The following is a 20,097-nucleotide window of genomic DNA, read 5'->3' as shown; positions in this document are numbered from 1 at the left end:
AGCCCAAATTTGGAATTTATTTTAATCTATTTTATATTTTGTAAAGCACTTATGAGTTTTTGATTGATCCAAATGACACACTATGAAGGAAGCATCCAAACAGCATGAAATTTGCATCATGTGCATACCATGAATAAATATACAAATGATTACGATTTCAGTGCGCTAGCCCAGCATGGGCAATTGCAGCGTTCCTTTTTCCGTATATAGAGGGGGGAAAGACTGATGTTCTGAATAACATGACTTGTTGTCTCATGAGATTTTTGTGTGTGCAGGTTTAGAATGGATCGTAGAAAAACACGAGCACGTTTCTTTGTTCGACCGAGGCAGAATCGTTGCATATAGAGATCCTTTCAGGAAATCGGTCATCACGTCCTGACGTAGCCAAGCAACAATCAATATGGACTCGGTGGATGGTACATTGTGTTTTCAGACAAATCACAGTTTCGCCTGCAGTACCATGATGACTGGATTAGAATTTGGAAACAGGCTGCTTTGTATTGCATAGTATACTGGTCCTGCACCTGATGTTGTGGATGATGGTGTGGAGCTGTATTGGATTCCACTACCGCATATTTTAATATGCATTATCGATACACTTATCAACCAATGTTGTATCTCTGAAGTTTAGCAGCTTGTTCACCTTCCATACCTCCAGGCCTTGGTTGCGGCCATATTTCAACAGCACAATGCGTTGCACGCATTGTTCAAACTTTCTTCTCAGCCCACCATATTGCATTGTTACTGTAACCTACCCGTTCTTCAGATCTATCGCCCATCGGAAATATCTGGTCAGTTACTGAAGAACGCCTATCCCAGCAAGCCGCACTGGATGAACTTTGGCTAAGTGTGGAGGTACCATGGGCTGCCAACAATACATCCAAAGCTTCTTTCACTCAATGCTACGACATCTAGCAGCGATTACTGACAAGGATGGAGGCAACCTTCCTGATTTTCTCATCTTCTTCACCTTAAAGAATACTGTATTTCAAATTAGACACTATGTGTAATCTCAGAAATAAATTTAGTTATGATATATCTCGCTTTTCTTTGTGTTGCATTTTGGATGGCCAGCAGTGTAACAGTGGGTTTGAAAGTCTTACACTTATTCCTAAACTTTTTCCTCTTCACTGCAAATTCTATAAACAAGTTAAAAAGATTAGCGAGTCATTTAGAAAATAATAAATAAAATGATTTTGGAAAGGTTAGGTTAGGTAATTTAATTATGGCATAGCCTCAAGGGCTATCTGCCTATGGGAAGGGGTGCCTTCATGGAGGACTTTCTAAGGGAAATTGGCTCATATACACGTTACACATGGGAAAAACCACGAAAACACCCATGCAGTCAGCTCGTTTAAAGGATTCGAACCTCGGACCAAACTACCAGTGTTCAGCGACTTTACCACTTGGCCACTGGTGGGCTATTTTGGAAAGGGAACTGATGAATCAAAATAGAAAACTAAGTAGGTACACGGATAGAAAAACAAAACAGACCTATGTCTTGGTTTGCTCAGCCTTCTTGCCCAAACAAGTTGACAAACATCATTTGATCAATACTACAATAGCAGTATTATTATTATTATTATTTTTTGAAGGAAGGTGTCCACATTACTTTCTGTACTTTGATATATTATTCACTTACTGTCTTTAAAAACATTCAGGATAATACTTAAGTTTTGAATTTTTTTCTTGAGGGGGGCTACATTAATTGCTAGCTATCTTTGTAGATAATTCACATTTCGATTAGTCAAAAATCATCTGGACTCGTGGTTAGCCCTCTTACAACATATTTGTTAAAAAAGCAGTATTCTTGCTTCATATTTCCTTTATATTCTCATGTGCTAATTTTAGGCTACTGAATACTTATTGTTCATGTGGTTTCATAGTAAACTGTTATATAATTATAAATACAAAAACAATTTAACACTTTTATTTTTCAAATTCTGCTTCCAAGGATGCAGCAAGATGAATGAACAATTTAAAGTTCCAAAACTTCATTTCCATAGCAATTCAAGGTTTCCATATTAAGTAATACAAATATAGCCAATTTGGTGGCACAAAGGAATTGCATTTTATGGTTCTTACATACAGTGGCATTAACATCTATATATATAAACTTAGAACATTTATTCTATGCATAATTTTCACAAATAATGAGTAAATAGATATTAAAATATAGAAAACCAATCTATGTGTAGAAAAACCCCTCCAGAGAAGTTTGCATATGCATTTTTCTCTTTTAATTAGTCACTTAAAAATTTATTTAACACTAGATTTATAGGAACTGGTCATTTTAACAGATTTTGGACTTCATAAGCAAATTACAAAAGCCACTATTTTTACAATTTTCTAATTCATGTTTAGAATTATCAATGTAATGAGGCAAACACATAATCCCCTTTAATTTCACAGTTCTGTATGATATATATCTTTTTTTACGGATACCTTTCATTTTGATGGGTAAGCTACTTTCATAGTTAATCACAATAAACTGGTTTTTCTACGAAATTATTTCTGGTGACAAATGTAATAGTAGTTAGAATGTAGACACTGAATAAAAATCATAATTCAACAGAAATATCTTTCGATAACTTCAAACCTAATATTAACAAACAGCACATCATGTCATGTATCATGTGTGATTATTATACATGCCTAAAGTGTGAACATAAAGCATTAGGCTGCAGCATTAGGTGAGCGATCTGCAGTCGTTGAGTTCCTGTCAATGCGTCAAAAGTTTCAGTTAGTGCGAGTGGAGATGATCAAGAAAGCATTACATTATTATGAGCAAGTGCAACTTAATTATAAAATTAGAAGAAAGTATACTAGTTTTACTTTAGTCTTTATTCCGATGAAATACCTTTTTTTAGTCATTATGAGTAATTCAAGAAGAGATATTGAACTGCTAGAGAGAGTAGTTATTATAAACAAAGATTGCTCTGGCTGTTAACAATAAACTACAGTCACTGTTTTCACGCTGACAAAAAGAACGACAAATTTGTCAAGCCAATAGTTATCAGCAGTTCTAGGGTTGAGACTGTGTTTTTAAATTAAATTTATAATTTTTTAAAGAAAACACATGGTTTGCCTGACCCATCAATTTGACGGATGTGCCTAAATATAGGTATACAAAAAGGTCCATAAACTTAGAGTAAAATAACTGTGACAAACTGCTAGCATGCTTATAAAAAGAATTTCTAAATTTAATATTTTTGTTTTATTTACAGTTCTTTCATATATTATATTATTGAATATTTTGAAAATATTCTCTATATTTTCATTAATGCTACTTCAACCATTTTACTTTTTTTCTTGCTCAATTTCAAAAAAGAATGTTTTATTTCTATAATTTCTTAAAACAGTTTATACTATAGTTTTTCCTTTTTCAAAGATATACATTATTTACTTATTTTAAGATGTACAAGAGACAGAGAAAGAATATTGTAATATGAAGCATATTTCCCATTACTTTAATTTATTAATACACAGAATGTAACTTAACTACAACTTAGCTTTATTACATTACCCAAAAGTGCATAATTTAGCATTTAAATCGTATTTAACATGTAAAATTTAAAGCAGTATTTTTTTTTTTTTTTTTTAATGTTCAGTTTGATAGCCTTATTCCTGGTCTGCATTGTGATTTTCAGAAGGCCTCAAAACCTTTATAAATTATATTATAAAGATTTTGAAGAATAAAGGAAGGTACGGCAGAAGATCTGTAAAGAAACCTAGTTAAGCAAGGAAAACTATGAAATACTAAATATTCAACGTATTCACTCACCAAGAACAGAATCAAAAACAAATTACTGGCGTTCTGCAGCTTTACTGGTATGCCATATCAGCAAAGTAAAATGCAGGGCTAGTTTAATCATGCGTAAATATGAATAAAAATACGCTGAACCTCTCACCAAAACAATATTTTTGTGCTTAAAATTTTTTAAAATTTTCATTCACCAAATCAAAATAATAGGATTACTGATAAAAAAATTATGAAACAATCTGACATGCCACAGAGAGTATAATTTTAAAAGGGAATCTGTTAGGATGCCCCCATCTTCAAACTTGTGGGAGCCCCAAAATTCTTTAAACCGGACATGGCTAAAGGAATTAATGTAAATAGTTCCAACAGAAATTCTAAATCTTCACTTGATTGATTTGTTTGAAAACATTTACTAGATTGATTTATTTGAAAACTTCACTTGATTGATTTATTTGAAAACTTCACTTGATTGATTTATTTGAAAACATTTAAACTTGATTGATTTATTTGAAAACATTTGAACTTGATTGATTTATTTGAAAACTTTAGCAACGTTTGAATAACATTCTATAACTATACAGATATTTTTAAAAAATCAACACAGAACTAACAAAATATTCTTTTATTTATTAATCAAATATTCATAAAAAAAGAAAAAACATTGTTCTCAAATCATTTATTACAAAAAAAAATCTCATAAAATATAGATAGATAAAAGAATATAATAAACAACTATGAATGAATGAAAATTCAACAAATGCAGGGGTGACTGTGATCTTGTTTCAAATATCCTGATAATTACCATGCAGTACAAATCTGACATAATTTTTCAATAATTCACAATATTAATGTGAAATACATACATGAATATACACACATTTCTGAACAATTTCATCAGCAAAGCAAAAATGATATTTTTTAAATTTACATTTCAGTACATCATTTCACATAGCTGCCTATCATTTTAATCTTAACATTTGTAAGAATAATTGTGAAGTTTAGCTTGCATTTTTTAAAACATTTTTGAAAACTGCTATGTTTATTTATATATATATATTCATTTTCTTCTTTCATTATATCAATCCCTTGACAAATGCGTGGAGAAGGATGTAAATACCTTTCTTCTTTTACAATTTTCATTTTTGGAATACACTGTTTCTCACCTTTTCATGTAATTATTCACTGTATTTCTTGATTTCTAAAGGCTTGTTCTGTGTTGAGTATGGGATGGATTTAAATGTTTTATTTTACAATATATATACATATATATATATATAAAAGAAGCAGTCAATGGGGCAAGAAGCTAGTATGATTGTACTAAAAGTAAAAATTAGCACGAACAGCTGCTAAATTTAAATGAAGTATAAAAGTTAGGTGTGTATCCAACTCATCAGCAAGAAGAAAACTTGGTGGAGTTCATGTCTCTTTGCTGATGAGTTGGATACACACCTAACTTTTATACTTCATACATATATAAATATACAACTGAAAATTTAGCAAGACATTTTCAAGTAGACTTTTCACTTAACTTTTTAAGTATTAAACTAAAACCTGAAGTACACATATTAACAGGTGTTCCAGATAAGAAACAGCAAGAAAGAATTTTGACAAGTCGTACAGTTATTCAATAAATTATTCCTAATAAATAATTCCTTTACAAATTAGATCTCCAGAGTGATTTTGAACCCTAAAAAGCTACACATGTATATTTATACAATAAGAATAAGTAATATTTCACAGTCTGAAAAGCATCTGAAATGTCAGTATTCAAGGGTGTTCTATATTCTGTCATAATACATTCATATAAATGAACTTTTAACAAAGGCAGGTTAAAACAGATTTAATCAGTTTAGCTATTACTGAATATTTATATTTTCCATCTCCTTAGCCTGAATACTTCAGCCAAAACTTCGCAATATGAGGGTTTTTTTTTTTTTTTTCCCCCTGTATAGCACAAATAGCAAAAATAACCTTCCTGTATAAGATATATTTTTTATCCGAGCAAAGTCAGTTTGCAAGAAATTTACCTCTCACTGAAATTTACATAACCAAAAAGATTAAATTTTTATTATATATTTGTTCTAAAATTAAATTTAAAAAAAAATAATGAATCTACATTTTATAAATGCAGAAATTCTTGAATTGAGAAAGTAACAAAATCCGGAATTCCAACAATGTCCGGAGAACAATCACACCTGCATTTTAATCAACAGTTTTGCGATAATCAAAAATAATCAACAATAAATCAAGTAACAATCAACAATTTTGCAACACTTATACATGGTACAACAACTAAGATTAACTTCCCATATTAAAAGTTCTCGTCTTAAATATTCTCCAAAATCAAATGTAATAAAAACTAATAATAAAATTTCTTAGAAAACTGGATTTCTTTACCTTTATTTTTCAAAATATTTTAGTACAAATCAAATTTTGTTCTAATGGTACTGAAATTTTCTTTGCATTTCAATCTTGATTAGCCCAAATTTGGTATTATAATCAAATAACACGGTCCAAGTTTTTTTTTGTAAAACTTTAAATGTGAACAAATGTTTATACAAAGACACGATGGTCTATTAACTTACTTTCTTATAATATATAGATTATTTATTTTTAATGGCCTTAAATTTTATTTCTGCAGTTTTCTGAGTCATTTTATTATTCTCACAAGCAATTATACTCTTACTGTCCTAGATATTTAAAAACGTACTTTACAAAAAATTGCAGTTAATTATAGAACTGTAGCCAATATTTTTACTTGGAATAAAACGAGAAAAGTACTTTAACATGCCACAAACAATTTTTATCAAAGTTTTGAAATTTTAATATAAATCAAGGAATTGTAAGATGACACACTTAAAATCTTGTTGCACTGCTTTCATTAATGTTTACATTCAATATTCATGTTGCTAAACAAGAATATTTAATACTAGCAAATTAAGGCAATAGTTTATTAATTCTATCACTTTTGCATAGCTATGTCACTTAAATCTACATCAAAATGATGCAATTTAAAGCTGTTACATATATCATTTTTAGACCAAAAGGGCTATTAATCTTGTTTTGCTGTTTAATTTTTCAGATTGCTGCCACCCAAATATTATCGCCCTGTATTATAGTTAAAGAAATTAAATAATGAAGCAATGGCAACATTGTACAGAAAAAAAAAATTATCTCCAGCACACGAGACTGTGTATCGGAAATTCTAAAGATATGCTGTTTTAAAATTATTTTGTGATATTGCTCTTGAATTGAATTTTATGGTTTAAGTGTGAATAACATGATATTTAATAAATAAAGGTAACACACAAAATGTTCAAAAATGCCTCTTTATATACAAAATCTGAAAATTTTCAGAATTCTCCCCCCCCCCAAATAAATTCTTTCTAAAATTTGGCTTTCTTTATTTTCTATTACATTTCAGCCCCTTTTTATATCAATATAATTACTGCAGTTGTGTATACTATAATTATTTCACTTTATTAAATATATCTACATATTCAATTAAACACATTTGGGTACTTGTTGCTAAACCTTGTCGAAAAAGTGAATTTGGTGTGTTTTTGCATTGGCGAGAAAGAAACAGAATGCACACATGAAAGAAACAAACGATTAATGATGTAATTGATTTTTCACAAATTTTTTCATAAATGTGTCAATATAGTGGTTTTTCATTGTAAAATATTCATTATCCTCACTAGTTTCAATTTACAATAAATGAAAAGGGAAGCTACAGTAGATGTTTGAGGCATTATTGGCAGCCATTGCTGAAATGGGGACCACCAGAAAGAGTCTATAAAAAATGAATTTTTCAGTATGCTTATGTAATATTTTTTCATATATTGCCATCAAAATTCTATTAAATAAAATAATAAATAGACTTTTATACGTTTAATAAACAAATAGAATTTTTTGGCAAGTTTATAAATTTTATTTTAAATAATTTGCTTGCATAATTATATTAAATACAATAATAATAAATGTATAAACTAAACAAGCTCTGTTGAATAATGTTATTATTTTAAATAAATTGCTGATAAAATTGTACTAAATAAACACAAATTTATATTAAATTTCTTCTATTCTTCCTTTCCTGAAGTTCCATTGTATTTGTCTTTTGTATATCTCAATGGAATTAATTGTATTCATTTATACAAAATAAATTAGATTGATTATAGAAAGTTAAATGACATACAAAATTAAAAAAGGTTTCATTTAAGAGATTGTTTTATATGATTCAAGCACAGAAAACAATATGATAAAAGAAATCTACAAAAATATCCATAAATTCCTTATAGACAAATAAAGATTTTGTTTCTAGTTCTTCATATTCAATCAAATAAAATATAGCTAAACAAACCACACTATATAAACATCCAGATACATTACTTTTTTAGTAAATTTAATTGCTTGAAGATTTCCTTCTGTATCTGCATTCTAAGTGCTTCTGAAGAGGTTGACTTACAGTTTCCATTAACACAGTTGAATGTAATTCTTCATTTTCCAGTGATAATTTCCTGACAAGCTATGTAAAGAAACATATATATTTAAAACCTTCTGTAAAGAACATATTTAATATAAATATAAGCTCCTCTGAATGCACTAGAACAGCATTTCTCAAACTTTTTCCAAATGGGGACCACTTTTTTTATAGATTAGAATGTTCTGTGTACCACCTTACTCTTGTTCCCTCCAAAAGGTTTTTTTTTAAAGCATATGGTGCTATGGTTTCACTTCCACTAAATTCGATTCAAAAACTGTATCACTTTTCTTTTTGTTTTGTTCACTTCACATTTGTAAGTGATACTGAAATGAACATTTATAATATTTTAAATAAAATAACATTTTCTCTGGAAGTTGTCTTTTCTTTCTCCATCAATGCCTAACAGAGAAATTACATTTATGGTTGCATGGATCTATAATTACTTTACAATCATGTTTGCTTACAGTCACTACAATTACATTTACTTAGCCTTTTTTAAAAGTTATCAAACCAATAGTAAAATATATGCAAAAAACAAAGCACTGAAAAATAAAAATTTGCTGAGTCGTGCAGAAGATGTGAAATGAGTGCCTGCTTTGAAATGATTGGAAAGAACAAAAACACCTCTTAATGTTTAAGACTAATTTGATATTAAAAACAGAAAAGACATGGACAAAAGAGCAAAAGCAACAAAGAAATGAGATTGCTCCTACAGCATATAGGCAGATAAATAAAGGCCTCAAAGCAGTGCTTGTATGGCACACGGGCAAAACAGGCCAAGTGGTTAAGTTGATTTCAGTCCTTTGTTTTTATATGATTTATCGATGATACTTTCTTATAAAGATAAGCAGACATAAACTGAATAATAATTATGAAAGCATTATTATACATGTCACTATGTTCTGTATAGATTGGTAACAAGATCCAGAAATAAACCTTTGCTTCTGCTTTTAAGTCTGGTATCATTAGAGAGTTCAATTAACTGCTCTCATTCATTCAATGATAGCTTGCTTATCCAAAATCTCAGTGGAAACGGTCGATTTGTTACATTTACCACTTGGAAAATAAGTTTCAAATTATAATGTCAAAGTTTCAAGAAACAAACAGAAGACACTGCATAATTCTTTTCCAACTGTAATGTTATTTTCTTTTAGGAAAGATTCTAAGCTTGGAGACAATGAAAAATTTCTTTGTTTACACCACTACCTCACGAACCAAGTTTCCTATCAAAATCCTTTTACTTTCTCATAGGCATTGAGCATGTTTAAAGAATTATCTTCTAGCCAAAGATTTAATTCAATTAAATCATTCTTTAGTTTTAAAAATACATCTGAAAGATATGCCAGTGTACTTAGGCACATGTTATCAGTAAAAAATGATGTATGATCTTGTTAATCCACGTCGGAATGAGCTATGTCAAAATGACACGTGTCTCACTACAGTATCTTAGGCATAACTGGACAAGTCTAGACAGATATGCACCTGTCACGGGTCTCCTGCATGTCATTCGCCCGGTGCCATCCGAAGGGTTTATGCCAGCCAGTAGAACAGTAGTACTTCCTAGGATCCATGCTCGATGCTGTGGAGAGTGGTCACATTCACATAAGAAAAAATCTAATGCGATAAAGGAAAACTAACTACAACTTTGAAATCAGCATGCCTATTTAAAACGGCTAAAAAACTGAACACAACAGAAATTGTGCTACATTGTTCCTCAGTGTAATGAATGATAATATTACCATACTTATTAGTAGATGTTTGAAGAAAATTAATTACTATAAAAGCTTTACTTCAGAACAAATTATCTGAACAAAAAATGCCTCAGATGATGAGTGTGTTTTAGCTCAGGGATATTTAGAAAAATAATTTTAATATTTTCTAATGTCTCATTTTTAATGCCTAGCAGCAAATACCTTACAAGATAATGAATTCACCTTAAAAGAAATTACGGGTAGTGTTGTGAACTCTAGCCAATAGATGGCATCGATACATTATAACTGTTTTTAAATTTAGTTAATGTTTTAGCACAGCTAAGATGTATTGTGTTTTGTCAAAAGTGTAAAGTTTTCCCTCATTATATTGTGCCAATAAAGGATTAATATCTATAATATATTCAGTTACTGTTTTAAAGTCATCTGATCAAGAATCAGGTAAGAACTTTCTATTTTATTTGGACTGATTGTTGACGGAAGCTTTTATTTTATGGTTCTGAAATAGCCTGAAGCTATAGTAATTGAAAATGGTATAACCAAATGAATTAGAGAAATTAAACAATAAAAGAAAAACTACTTGTAGTTCTTTAAGTAAAATTGTGAATAAAATAAGTGATAAACTAAAGGGAGACAATATTGATGATGATGATTTGGATGATTTAATACATCAATTTAGAAGAGAAAATCAACAACCAAGGGATACCATGAAAAGATTACAGGCTCCAAATTGAAACTAGAAAAGTACTTTAAGTGTAAACCTGAAAACAAAAGTAAAATTGGTGCACATAGTGAAGCCCCTAGCATTTCTGAAGAAGGGATAATCGTTAAGGTGATTATCCCTTCAATCTTTCCTATGAATTAGATGAGAGATCTTTTTCAGTTTTAAAGTGCATTAAAAATTATTTAAGAAGTACTACGGGAGAAGACAAATTGAACAAATTGGCCATATTATATATAGAACAAGATGTTTTAGACAAAATAGGATTTGTCCAAAACATCTTGTTGAATAAGTTTGGATGTTTTGGCAAAACTAATTGATGAATTTGCCTCAGACTAATCAAGACATAAAGTTATACAGCTAAATTGTGAGCTCTTTAGTAAGGTTTTAATTTTTTACAATACAATTAAGATTTTGAGGCATTGAGTTTTAGCTATACATTTTATTTGAGAATTTAAGGCCAACGAATCTTTTCACTATTTTAGTTTTTCAACTCTGAGACTATGGACCTCAAACCTTTTACTGCCAGAGGCCTCCAACTAGCTTATTCTACCTCTGATTATGGCATAAATGCATCCTGAACATGATGGCTGTATATACGCATGCACTAAGGAACTGTTAATAGGAGACCTATGCAACTGTTATATCCTCTGGGACTCTCAACCAACACTTAAGAAATATCTTCATCTCCAGACGAATTTTTGGTACAGAAAGATGTTGTAATCTCTAACCTGGCACTGATATGTTATAACTGTTTGTAAATCTGGATAATATTTTAGCATAGTTAAGATGTGTTGCACATTGTCAAGAGTGTAAAGTTGTCTTTCATTAGATTGCGCCGATAAAAGATAAATGTCTAAAATATTTTCAATTACTGCCTGAGAAGCTTATCAGATGAAGAACTTCCTATTTTATTTGAACTGATTGTTGACTGAACTCGTTTTAGCTAGATTGGATTGTAGGCAGAGACATTGAGCATTCTGACACATAATATATTTGCTTTTTATCTATGATACTGCATCTGTGGGCAAAATCATGGGTAGGGGTTAATGTGAGCCCATTTTTAAAATTCTATATAGTTTTAAATAATTCAGAATATTGATGTGAAATACACACATATTTTCAAACAATATCACGAACTAGTCAATTAGTATATTTTTAATTGATTAAAAATTAATTTATGTTTTACTACATCATTTCACACCAGTGCATATCATTTTGGTGTCTTAATGTTTAAAAAAAATAATTGCAATGTTGAGCTTGCTATAGGGGAAGAGGGAGGGTAGGTTCATTTTTTGGGGGAAATGGCTATGTTTATACTTCTCTTTGATAGAAGTTGAAAGTTCAGTATGATCAGTGAGGCATTTTGATGCACACAATAACTTTTCACTCAACCATTTAAGTATTAGATTAAAACTTGCAGTATGCGTGATAACAGGTGTTGGAGAGTAGGAGCTGCAAGAAAGAAGAGAATGGTTCTTGAAATATAAAGAATTTTGGTAAATTGCCCAGTTATGCAATAAATTATTTTTTAAATATTTACCAATAATCATCAGGTGGAATATCTGACCAAAAGCAAAATATACAAATTTGCATAATGAGAATAAATAATATCTCAGTTCATTCACAGCATCTAAGCTATTACTGTTCAAGAGTGTTTTTCATTCTGACATAATATCACCCATATAATTAAATGAACTTTCAACAACAGTCCACGAAAGCAAGTTAAAATAGATTATTCAGTTTTGTCAATATTACGTATTTCTGTTTTCCCTTTTTCTTTCTGTCTAAATACTCCCCCTGCAAACTTTACACTGTTGATTTTTCTGTTTCTGTACAAGACAACAAAAACACCTTCTTTGTAACCTCTTACTGAATTTTATATAGTTTAATCCTTGAATAATATTTTGTTCTAACACAAAATTTAAAAAGATTTTGATTTTACACATTAACTGATATCAGAGTTTACATTTCACAAATCTGTAAATTCAGGATTTGAGAAAGTAAAAAAATCCAAAATTACGGCTATTCCCAGACCACAGTCACCCCCTGTATCAGCTAGGAAGTTAACACTGAAGATTGGAGAAGTTACTAGGAGATCATAAAAGATGAGCTCAACAGCAAAGAACTACAGCAATTTCAGAAACAGCAACAAAAACCAACTCTTGATGAAATATCTTCAGAAAAAAGGAAGAAAGAAAAATTATCTTAGTTTTCTGATCTGCAAAATTTATCCAGTTTTTACATACAATATCACCTTGATAAAGCACTACCAAGCTGCCCTATAAACATTTTCAATGGCAATGTTATGTCTCACTTTAGAAACATTTATAACATGGATCACAACAAATCACACTGGACAAATTTTAAGTGAACAGAGGCCCACTGAGTCTCAAATAAAGTCGAGTGGTGTTTAGAGATAAAGAAAAAGTAGAAGATACACGTAAAGATAGTTACATGATGATGTTATAGAAGCAAATTTTGCATCCACACAATAACATCTTCCTTATAATTTTCCACTTATCTCATCTATTTTCCCTCCTACGGTAGTACAAAATTGAATGACATTTTACACTAGTTTATCTGTTAATTTTTTGTTTCATATTTAACGATTTCCATTTTTTATTTATGAACACCTCTGATTAAGTCCACTTATAATTGGTTAAGATTTTGAATTGCAAAATTTTTTTCAGGGATAAGAAACAGATTAAATTCATGAACCTTGTTTCGCATTTTATTGCAGAAATAATAAAATATTTAGTTTCAGATTAAGTTAAACTATCATTATTAAATTTATCCCCCTCAGCAGCCAGATGCATCACAGTTCATTTCTTCGAGAAGAAATCCAACCGTGATTATTCTTTAATGACTCGCAGCTAATTGTTTAAAAACATATATCAGAATATTGTTTTAATTTACTTAACAATTACAACTGTTGCACATTTTTGCCCAAGAATGCAGATTAAGATATTTATTATGACAAGATATGAAACTGTTAATTTGGTTTGGAAACTGTTAGCTTGCATTTGGATTTAAAATTGAAAAGAAGACAATTATTAACAATTTAGTAAACATACCTTGACAACAGATGCTAATTTATTAAATGACACTTGAGAGATAGATTTACTTTCGAGTGTAAGCATATGTTCAGTTACAGCTCCTTCAGAAATTTCAGTCATACCTTATTGAAAGAAAAGGAGGTGGGAAATGTCAGAATAATGAATTATAAAATGGATTTTAAAATGCATTAATTAATATTTATATCAAAAAAATATATTACAAGTATAAATAATAAAGATAAATTGCTTAAAAGGTTGTATTTATATAATTAGAGATTATAACCCCTTTTAACACATTCGCTGCAGAGCGAATTTTTCAAAAACGATTCCACCATGCCAACAAATTTTAATATAAAATTGTAAAATAAAAAACATGTATTTATACGAAAGATATTGAATTTAGATAATTTTTAATTGCTTTATTAATTATACGAGTTATCATAGACAGTTATTGCTATAAAATGATTTATGACAGCGCCAACTACAAGTATACTCGTAACGAGTATAATTCATAGTTGGCGGCTGCTTATTAACTTTATAATTACTTATATTAAACTTATATGTATTAATTATAATAAATCTCTTGAATTGCACCAAATTGTTGTGTTTTTTCCTATCCCCAAAGCCAGATACCTTCATAGAACATAAAAATACTATTAGTTTGATCGTACATGGCATAGACAAATTTTCAGATAAACCGGGGAAAAAAAAAAAAAAAAAAATGCTCTATGAATTAATTCATAGCTAGTGCTTAAACGCAAACTTCGACCTACGAGATAACTCATGGTTGGCAGCAAATGTGTTAAACTCTCCTAAAAGTTTTCTTACCAAATAACATGCATTTTCAGCCTCATTATTTCATTTTTAACCATTATTGAGAAATCATTAAGAAATAAGTTTTGATGACTTTGTTCAACTGTAAAGAATATTTTCTGCTATTTACAGGAACTTATTTGTAACAATGTAAATGTAACAATGTAATATTACAATGCAAAACAAACATTTTCATTAGTGAAGGCTGTGAAAAATGTAAAGAAAAGCTTTAGGTCAGGAACTAGGCTGAAACACTGATAGTTTGGAACGAATGATCCTAAAATAAAACAGTATATTCACAAAGTAAATAAATATCAGATGATTAAAAAAAAAAAAAAAAAAAAAAAAAAATAAGATTTTCAGGTTGGGGATTTGATGCTTGAAAACTCTTAAAAAGAACAGGGTTCCTTTTGCTTTCCCACTTTTAAGAAGGTCCTTGCTGTTTGCAACAATGGCTCTTTTAAGCAGTTTGATTCATCCTTAAAGGAGATGTACTATTTTATTTTACAAAAGGAAGAGAAACAAAGGGATTACTATATATGCTGCTAGATAGTTTTCCTCATGGATGGAAACTTTAAAAGGTATAGTTGATTCCAAAACACACTACTCAGTGATATTTCTGTTATATAAAATGTCATTCTATTTCCCCATATTTATAAACAATAAAAAAAGTCTCTTAAAAAAAAGTCTGAGATTTTAAGCAGTGATTTTAACTTATCTTACCAAGTTAAATTCTTTATAAAGTGGTAACAAAAATTAGTTATGTTTTAAAGTCATAAAATTCCTCTGTATTTTTTATTTTATAGATTATTTTTAGCCTTTTTTTTGTTTTTAATTTTATTTAAAAGTCTCCATCTTACTTTTTTTAATGCATCCGAAATTTTTTTCAGCAACTTCATGAAATTATTTTCTTAAATTAACAAACATTCCTTCCTTCATAAACAAAGAAATATCATGCAAATCTTGCAGTAAACAGAAACATACTTATTCAGAAGTCAAACAACAAAAATCAGCGTTATATTTTCAAAATTTTCACAGGCCTAGTTTTGATGATTTTACCGAACCACCATCCTCAGCTGCAAAACCGCAAATGAACAAGATAAGAAATAATGGTTCTGCACGCTGGGCCAGCATTTCACAGGTCCATGGTTTGATTCCCGGCGAAAGCGGTTGATAATTTTTCATCTTGCCTGCTTCCAAAAAAATCCTAATGTCTCTACACAATGTTACATAATTTAACATTTCACAAATTCTTGTAGAAGCTTTCTGCCCTCTTTCCCATTTTGATATACTATTATAAAATTAAGCAAAATAATTCCCTAAGATAAGGAAGATTTCAAAGAAACATAAGGCTCTGTTTATGATTTATGAATGAAGTTAACTTTGAACTCTGAAGCTGCAAGAATTAAAAGGGAATGACAGGGAACACTCGTTGCTTAACATAAAGACCTTTGAAAGTGGTAAGTGTTAAGACACCAGGGACATGAAACCTGACATTTTACCCCACACTTTCAGCTAAGAAAACAGACATGGCACTAAAATGGACATCCTAGTTCAGTCCTTTCAAACAGGGAATTCCAAGGCCAGTATAATAACTAACCTGTCCTGAAAAAGTTACCTTTATTCACTTTTTTTTAAAGTGAATAAGTTTGTAAGTAAAAGTGAATAGTTTTTAAAGTAAAAGTGAATAGTTTTTTTTTAAAGTTCTTTTGTTTTAATATTCTAGGCCATATATGAAATAAATAATTCATTCTGATATCATGATCATTTATCTAGAATTCTGATATAAGAAAATGAAAAATTTCTTTATAATATTAATATAAAATTCTTATTATCAGTTAAATATTATCTTCTCCTATGGATATTAAGATTATTAATTCAGAAAAAAGGTCAGTATTAATAATATTTTTAACACCCTTCTTGCAAATGGATAGAGATTTTTCAAGAGATTCTCCCTTCAAATCAGATCTGAAATTAGGAAAATTTTCATACAATTTTAATTTACTATTATAATGTGCCTTCTTCCTAATGGCTTTAAATGAAATTTAATTTTAAATTCAATTTATACATATTCTTTAATTGTAAGAAGTCATTTAAGTACAACTATACTACGAGATTGACTACAACTTCACTTCTTTTTGCAGTTTAACACTTGATTATCATTTGCAACATTTCACAATTGGAATGAAATACATTAAGTAAGAAAACACAGGCACTGAAACCATGCAGAATTATTTCTTATGTAGAAGTATAATAAATAGCAGCAGTACATAATTATAAAGGAAGAGATGCATATTTTCCATTTACTGAAAAAGAGATCTTTAAAAAAAAAAAAAAAAAAAAATGCCAACATGTTGTTGCTGCAGCAGTTCAAATTTTTAATTAAATATGGCACAAAGCAATCTTTTATGCATCATGATCTTTAACGCTTGAATTATTCCTTGATGAAAAGGCCAGTACACAAATAAAAAATATGGTGGGTAAAATTATTATTATTATTATTGCTTTATCTACATTTGGACAGAAAATAATTTTATCCATAAAAAGCAAAATACTTTGCTTCTATTTTAATATAGTTGAGAGAAATTCTGTTGCAATTTTGCCATAATTTCTGATAAGCTGATTTCGCCTTTTCTATAACAAGCAATTCTGCAAATTCATCAGTCATATTGCAGCACAACAGCACTATCAACCTTTCTTTTGAAGTTTCGCCTCCAGTGTATTTTCAGTTTCAATAAAAACATTGGTTCAACAATAATCTAAAATGAAAACTTTTCCCATTCAGATTGTAAAAGTTTTAGGAATGAAAGATTGCGCACCTATTTTACCAATTCACTGTGAACTGAGGTCCAACTGAGATTCTCTAAAAACTGCAATTTAAGTGACACATAATACAGTCAAAAGTCGTTAATCCGGACTCGTCGGGACTTCGGCGATTCCGGATTTTCGATTTTTCCGGATTATAGATCATCAGTTTAAATCTCGTAAGATGGCATGCAGAAATTCTAAAATTAAAAATATGAAACCTTAATTTATGAAATAAAGAACAGTTATAATCTAAAGGGTATCAAAATTTACAAAAAAAAGCTTAATATTTATTTGTTTACTTTATTAAACATTTCTTTCAATGTAAGTTATTTTAAGTTGCTTCGTTTTATGTGATAATACTTTCTCTTTAATTCTATAAACAGACACAATTTCTTGTTCAGTTACAAAGTTCCACTGTTCAAGTCCCGTTAATTGTTGTGCTGAGAATACCGACTAACTTGTCAATCGAAATTTTTTCGTCTTCACTAACCTCTCTGTCACATTCTTCATTTCTTTATCCAATTTTTGCAGCAATTCCACTTTTTGTTTGATGGACATCAAAACATACTTTCGTTTTGTACGATCCTTTGGAAGCTCCAGAATCGGGAAATTCTATTTGACATAATCGAAAGTTCAAGTTTACTTTTATAAAATTGCTCTTACAGTCTGCAAAAAATAATAAGCCAGATCCAATTCGAAGATTAAGGAACAACGCAATCATCAACATTAACTGAAATAGATAATTAGATAATTTTAGATTATACCGTCCGTTATACATAAAATGCGCATGCGAAAACGTATTCTGCGCTTGCGCACATGCACATGCGCAGTGGTAAAAGGTCTTGCGCGAACGCGTAAACGCCTATGCGCGTGCGTCGACGTGGCGCATGCGCAGAAAGTTTTTAGCTTTGAGGTCCGGATTATAGATCATTCCGGATTATGGGTGTCCGAATTAACGACTTTTGACTGTATTCAACTCGAAAATTTCCAGTCCTTAAAAGCTTACCAGACACTCTACTTTCACCAAGATTATCCCAGTTTGATGCAGCCTCAGCCAGGTTGTCATTTTGTTCCAGTTATTTGACAAACTGTTAAAAGTGCCAAATATATAAGAAGTAAAATAGAGTGTTTATGGTAAAATGGAAATTTGGCACTTCAAGTATGTCCTCTTTCATTATTGCCAGTCTAAATATTTTGCATCTAGATATAATGTTGTCTAGGTGTTTTCCCCACAAATGATGAAAAATGTGTTTCTTATATTGAGCTTCAGGATAACAGTTTTGGTGGAGCAGAATCTTTTATTTGGATAAACAACAGTGAATTAAAAGGTCTAAAACTGATGCTTCAGATGAAAATAATTTATGAAACCGTAGCGAATAACACAATAAACATGGACCAGCTTTCTGATGCAGTAGTGAGTGCAAAAGTTAATTATGAAATTTGTAAAAATGCAAGTTACGAATAAAAATGGGTATTCTCCCAATAGGTGATCTACTTTACTTAACTGTGTAGTTACTTTATGAACTGATAGGTGCCACCACTAAAATTATTGTTTTCACACATTTTTTTCTTCAGCCATTTTATTCAAATTTGCATGATCAGATTTATTATTTAATATTAATAATTTTTTACATTTTGCAAAGTAATGATTTCTTTTGCTGTGTTTTATGCTATGTATAAGAAAACTTTCAGTGAGTGAATAAAAGGGTGAAATTTTTTAATATTTCAATGAATTACTCAATATAAATAACACTGAGCCCCTAAATATTATGGATATAGATTATACCAATAATTTCATGCATATAGTGAATGAAACTGATAAGAGGTAAGACAAAATACAGCTGATTTTGTATTGCTTTATTTATTTCAAAACCTATTTACAAACAGTTTGTTGAAAGCAGCGTATTAAATTTAAAGATTAAAAAATGAAAGATAATGAATTTAAGAGATATAAATTAAGCACTGTTGCTGCTTAAGATAATAGTTATTTCATTTGCTTCTTATTTTAACTCTTTGTGATGTAAATGTGAAAAAAATAAATTTCTATCTGAGAGTAAATTGATAACATAGATTCGAAGACAACATTTTAAAAACTCTTCACAAATTCAACCAAAAAATTGCATGCGAAAGAAACGATAAACATAAACATTGCTTTTACAAACAAAATAGTCTGGTAACATGGTGGCACTATCTAGTATAAAACTGATTAACTAACGGAATTTGGTAGATCGCCAGTTGGGACAATACTGAAAAATGGAGATGATTTTCCATCATTTAAACAAACAAAAAATTCATCGCCCAACCTTACTCAAATAATAGAATACTTTTTGGCATGCCAGAAACATCAGCGCCAGTCGAAACAGTATCCTCAATAGTGAACATCATATGAAGAAAAAGGTAGAACAGTTGAATCAACAAAAGCTGTAAAAAGCTTCAAAATTAACAGTGATAAATGAAGTGAATACTTCAGTGCCATTAAAAATAATAAAGAATTTTTTAAGAAATTTCACAACTGATAAATACCAATAATTTTGTAATACTAAGATATGTTCAATTGAGTTATAAAAAAGTTAAACTCACTGCTGTTTTTATTAACAATATCTTTATTTAGATTTTTCAATAATAAATACTTTTCTGAGTAGATTTTATTCTTTATTATAAGTATTTTCTCAAAGATGTTTTGATTTGAACAAAAAATATTATGGTTCATCTATTTATAGGAATATTGTTCGAGTCTATTT

The 20,097-nt window shown here is 29.8% G+C and overlaps 1 protein-coding gene across 2 annotated transcripts in view; it reads right to left on the bottom strand.

The window, feature by feature from the left end:
* Nucleotides 1-4,370: 4,370 nt before the first annotated feature.
* The window catches only part of LOC118202889 (peroxynitrite isomerase THAP4-like), a 45,205-nt gene continuing 29,478 nt past the window's right edge, over nt 4,371-20,097 (bottom strand). Inside the window, exons 4-6 of one of the 2 annotated variants that reach the window (XM_035375107.2) lie at nt 13,754-13,857; nt 8,153-8,288; nt 4,371-7,556 (exon numbers count right to left, since the gene is read on the bottom strand). In XM_035375107.2, coding sequence (XP_035230998.1) covers nt 8,166-8,288; nt 13,754-13,857 — 227 coding nt within the window. In that variant the 3' untranslated portion in view covers nt 4,371-7,556; nt 8,153-8,165. Of the gene's footprint in view, nt 8,289-13,753; nt 13,858-20,097 lie in introns of both variants that reach the window. The other variant, XM_035375105.2, reaches the window with a different exon arrangement.

The sequence above is a fragment of the Stegodyphus dumicola genome, chromosome 7, assembly GCF_044657685.1.
Source record: "Stegodyphus dumicola isolate Sdum_Otavi_A_Nest chromosome 7, ASM4465768v1".
Classification (NCBI taxonomy): Eukaryota; Metazoa; Arthropoda; class Arachnida; order Araneae; family Eresidae; genus Stegodyphus; species Stegodyphus dumicola.
This window is presented reverse-complemented; position numbering and strand designations above follow the sequence as displayed.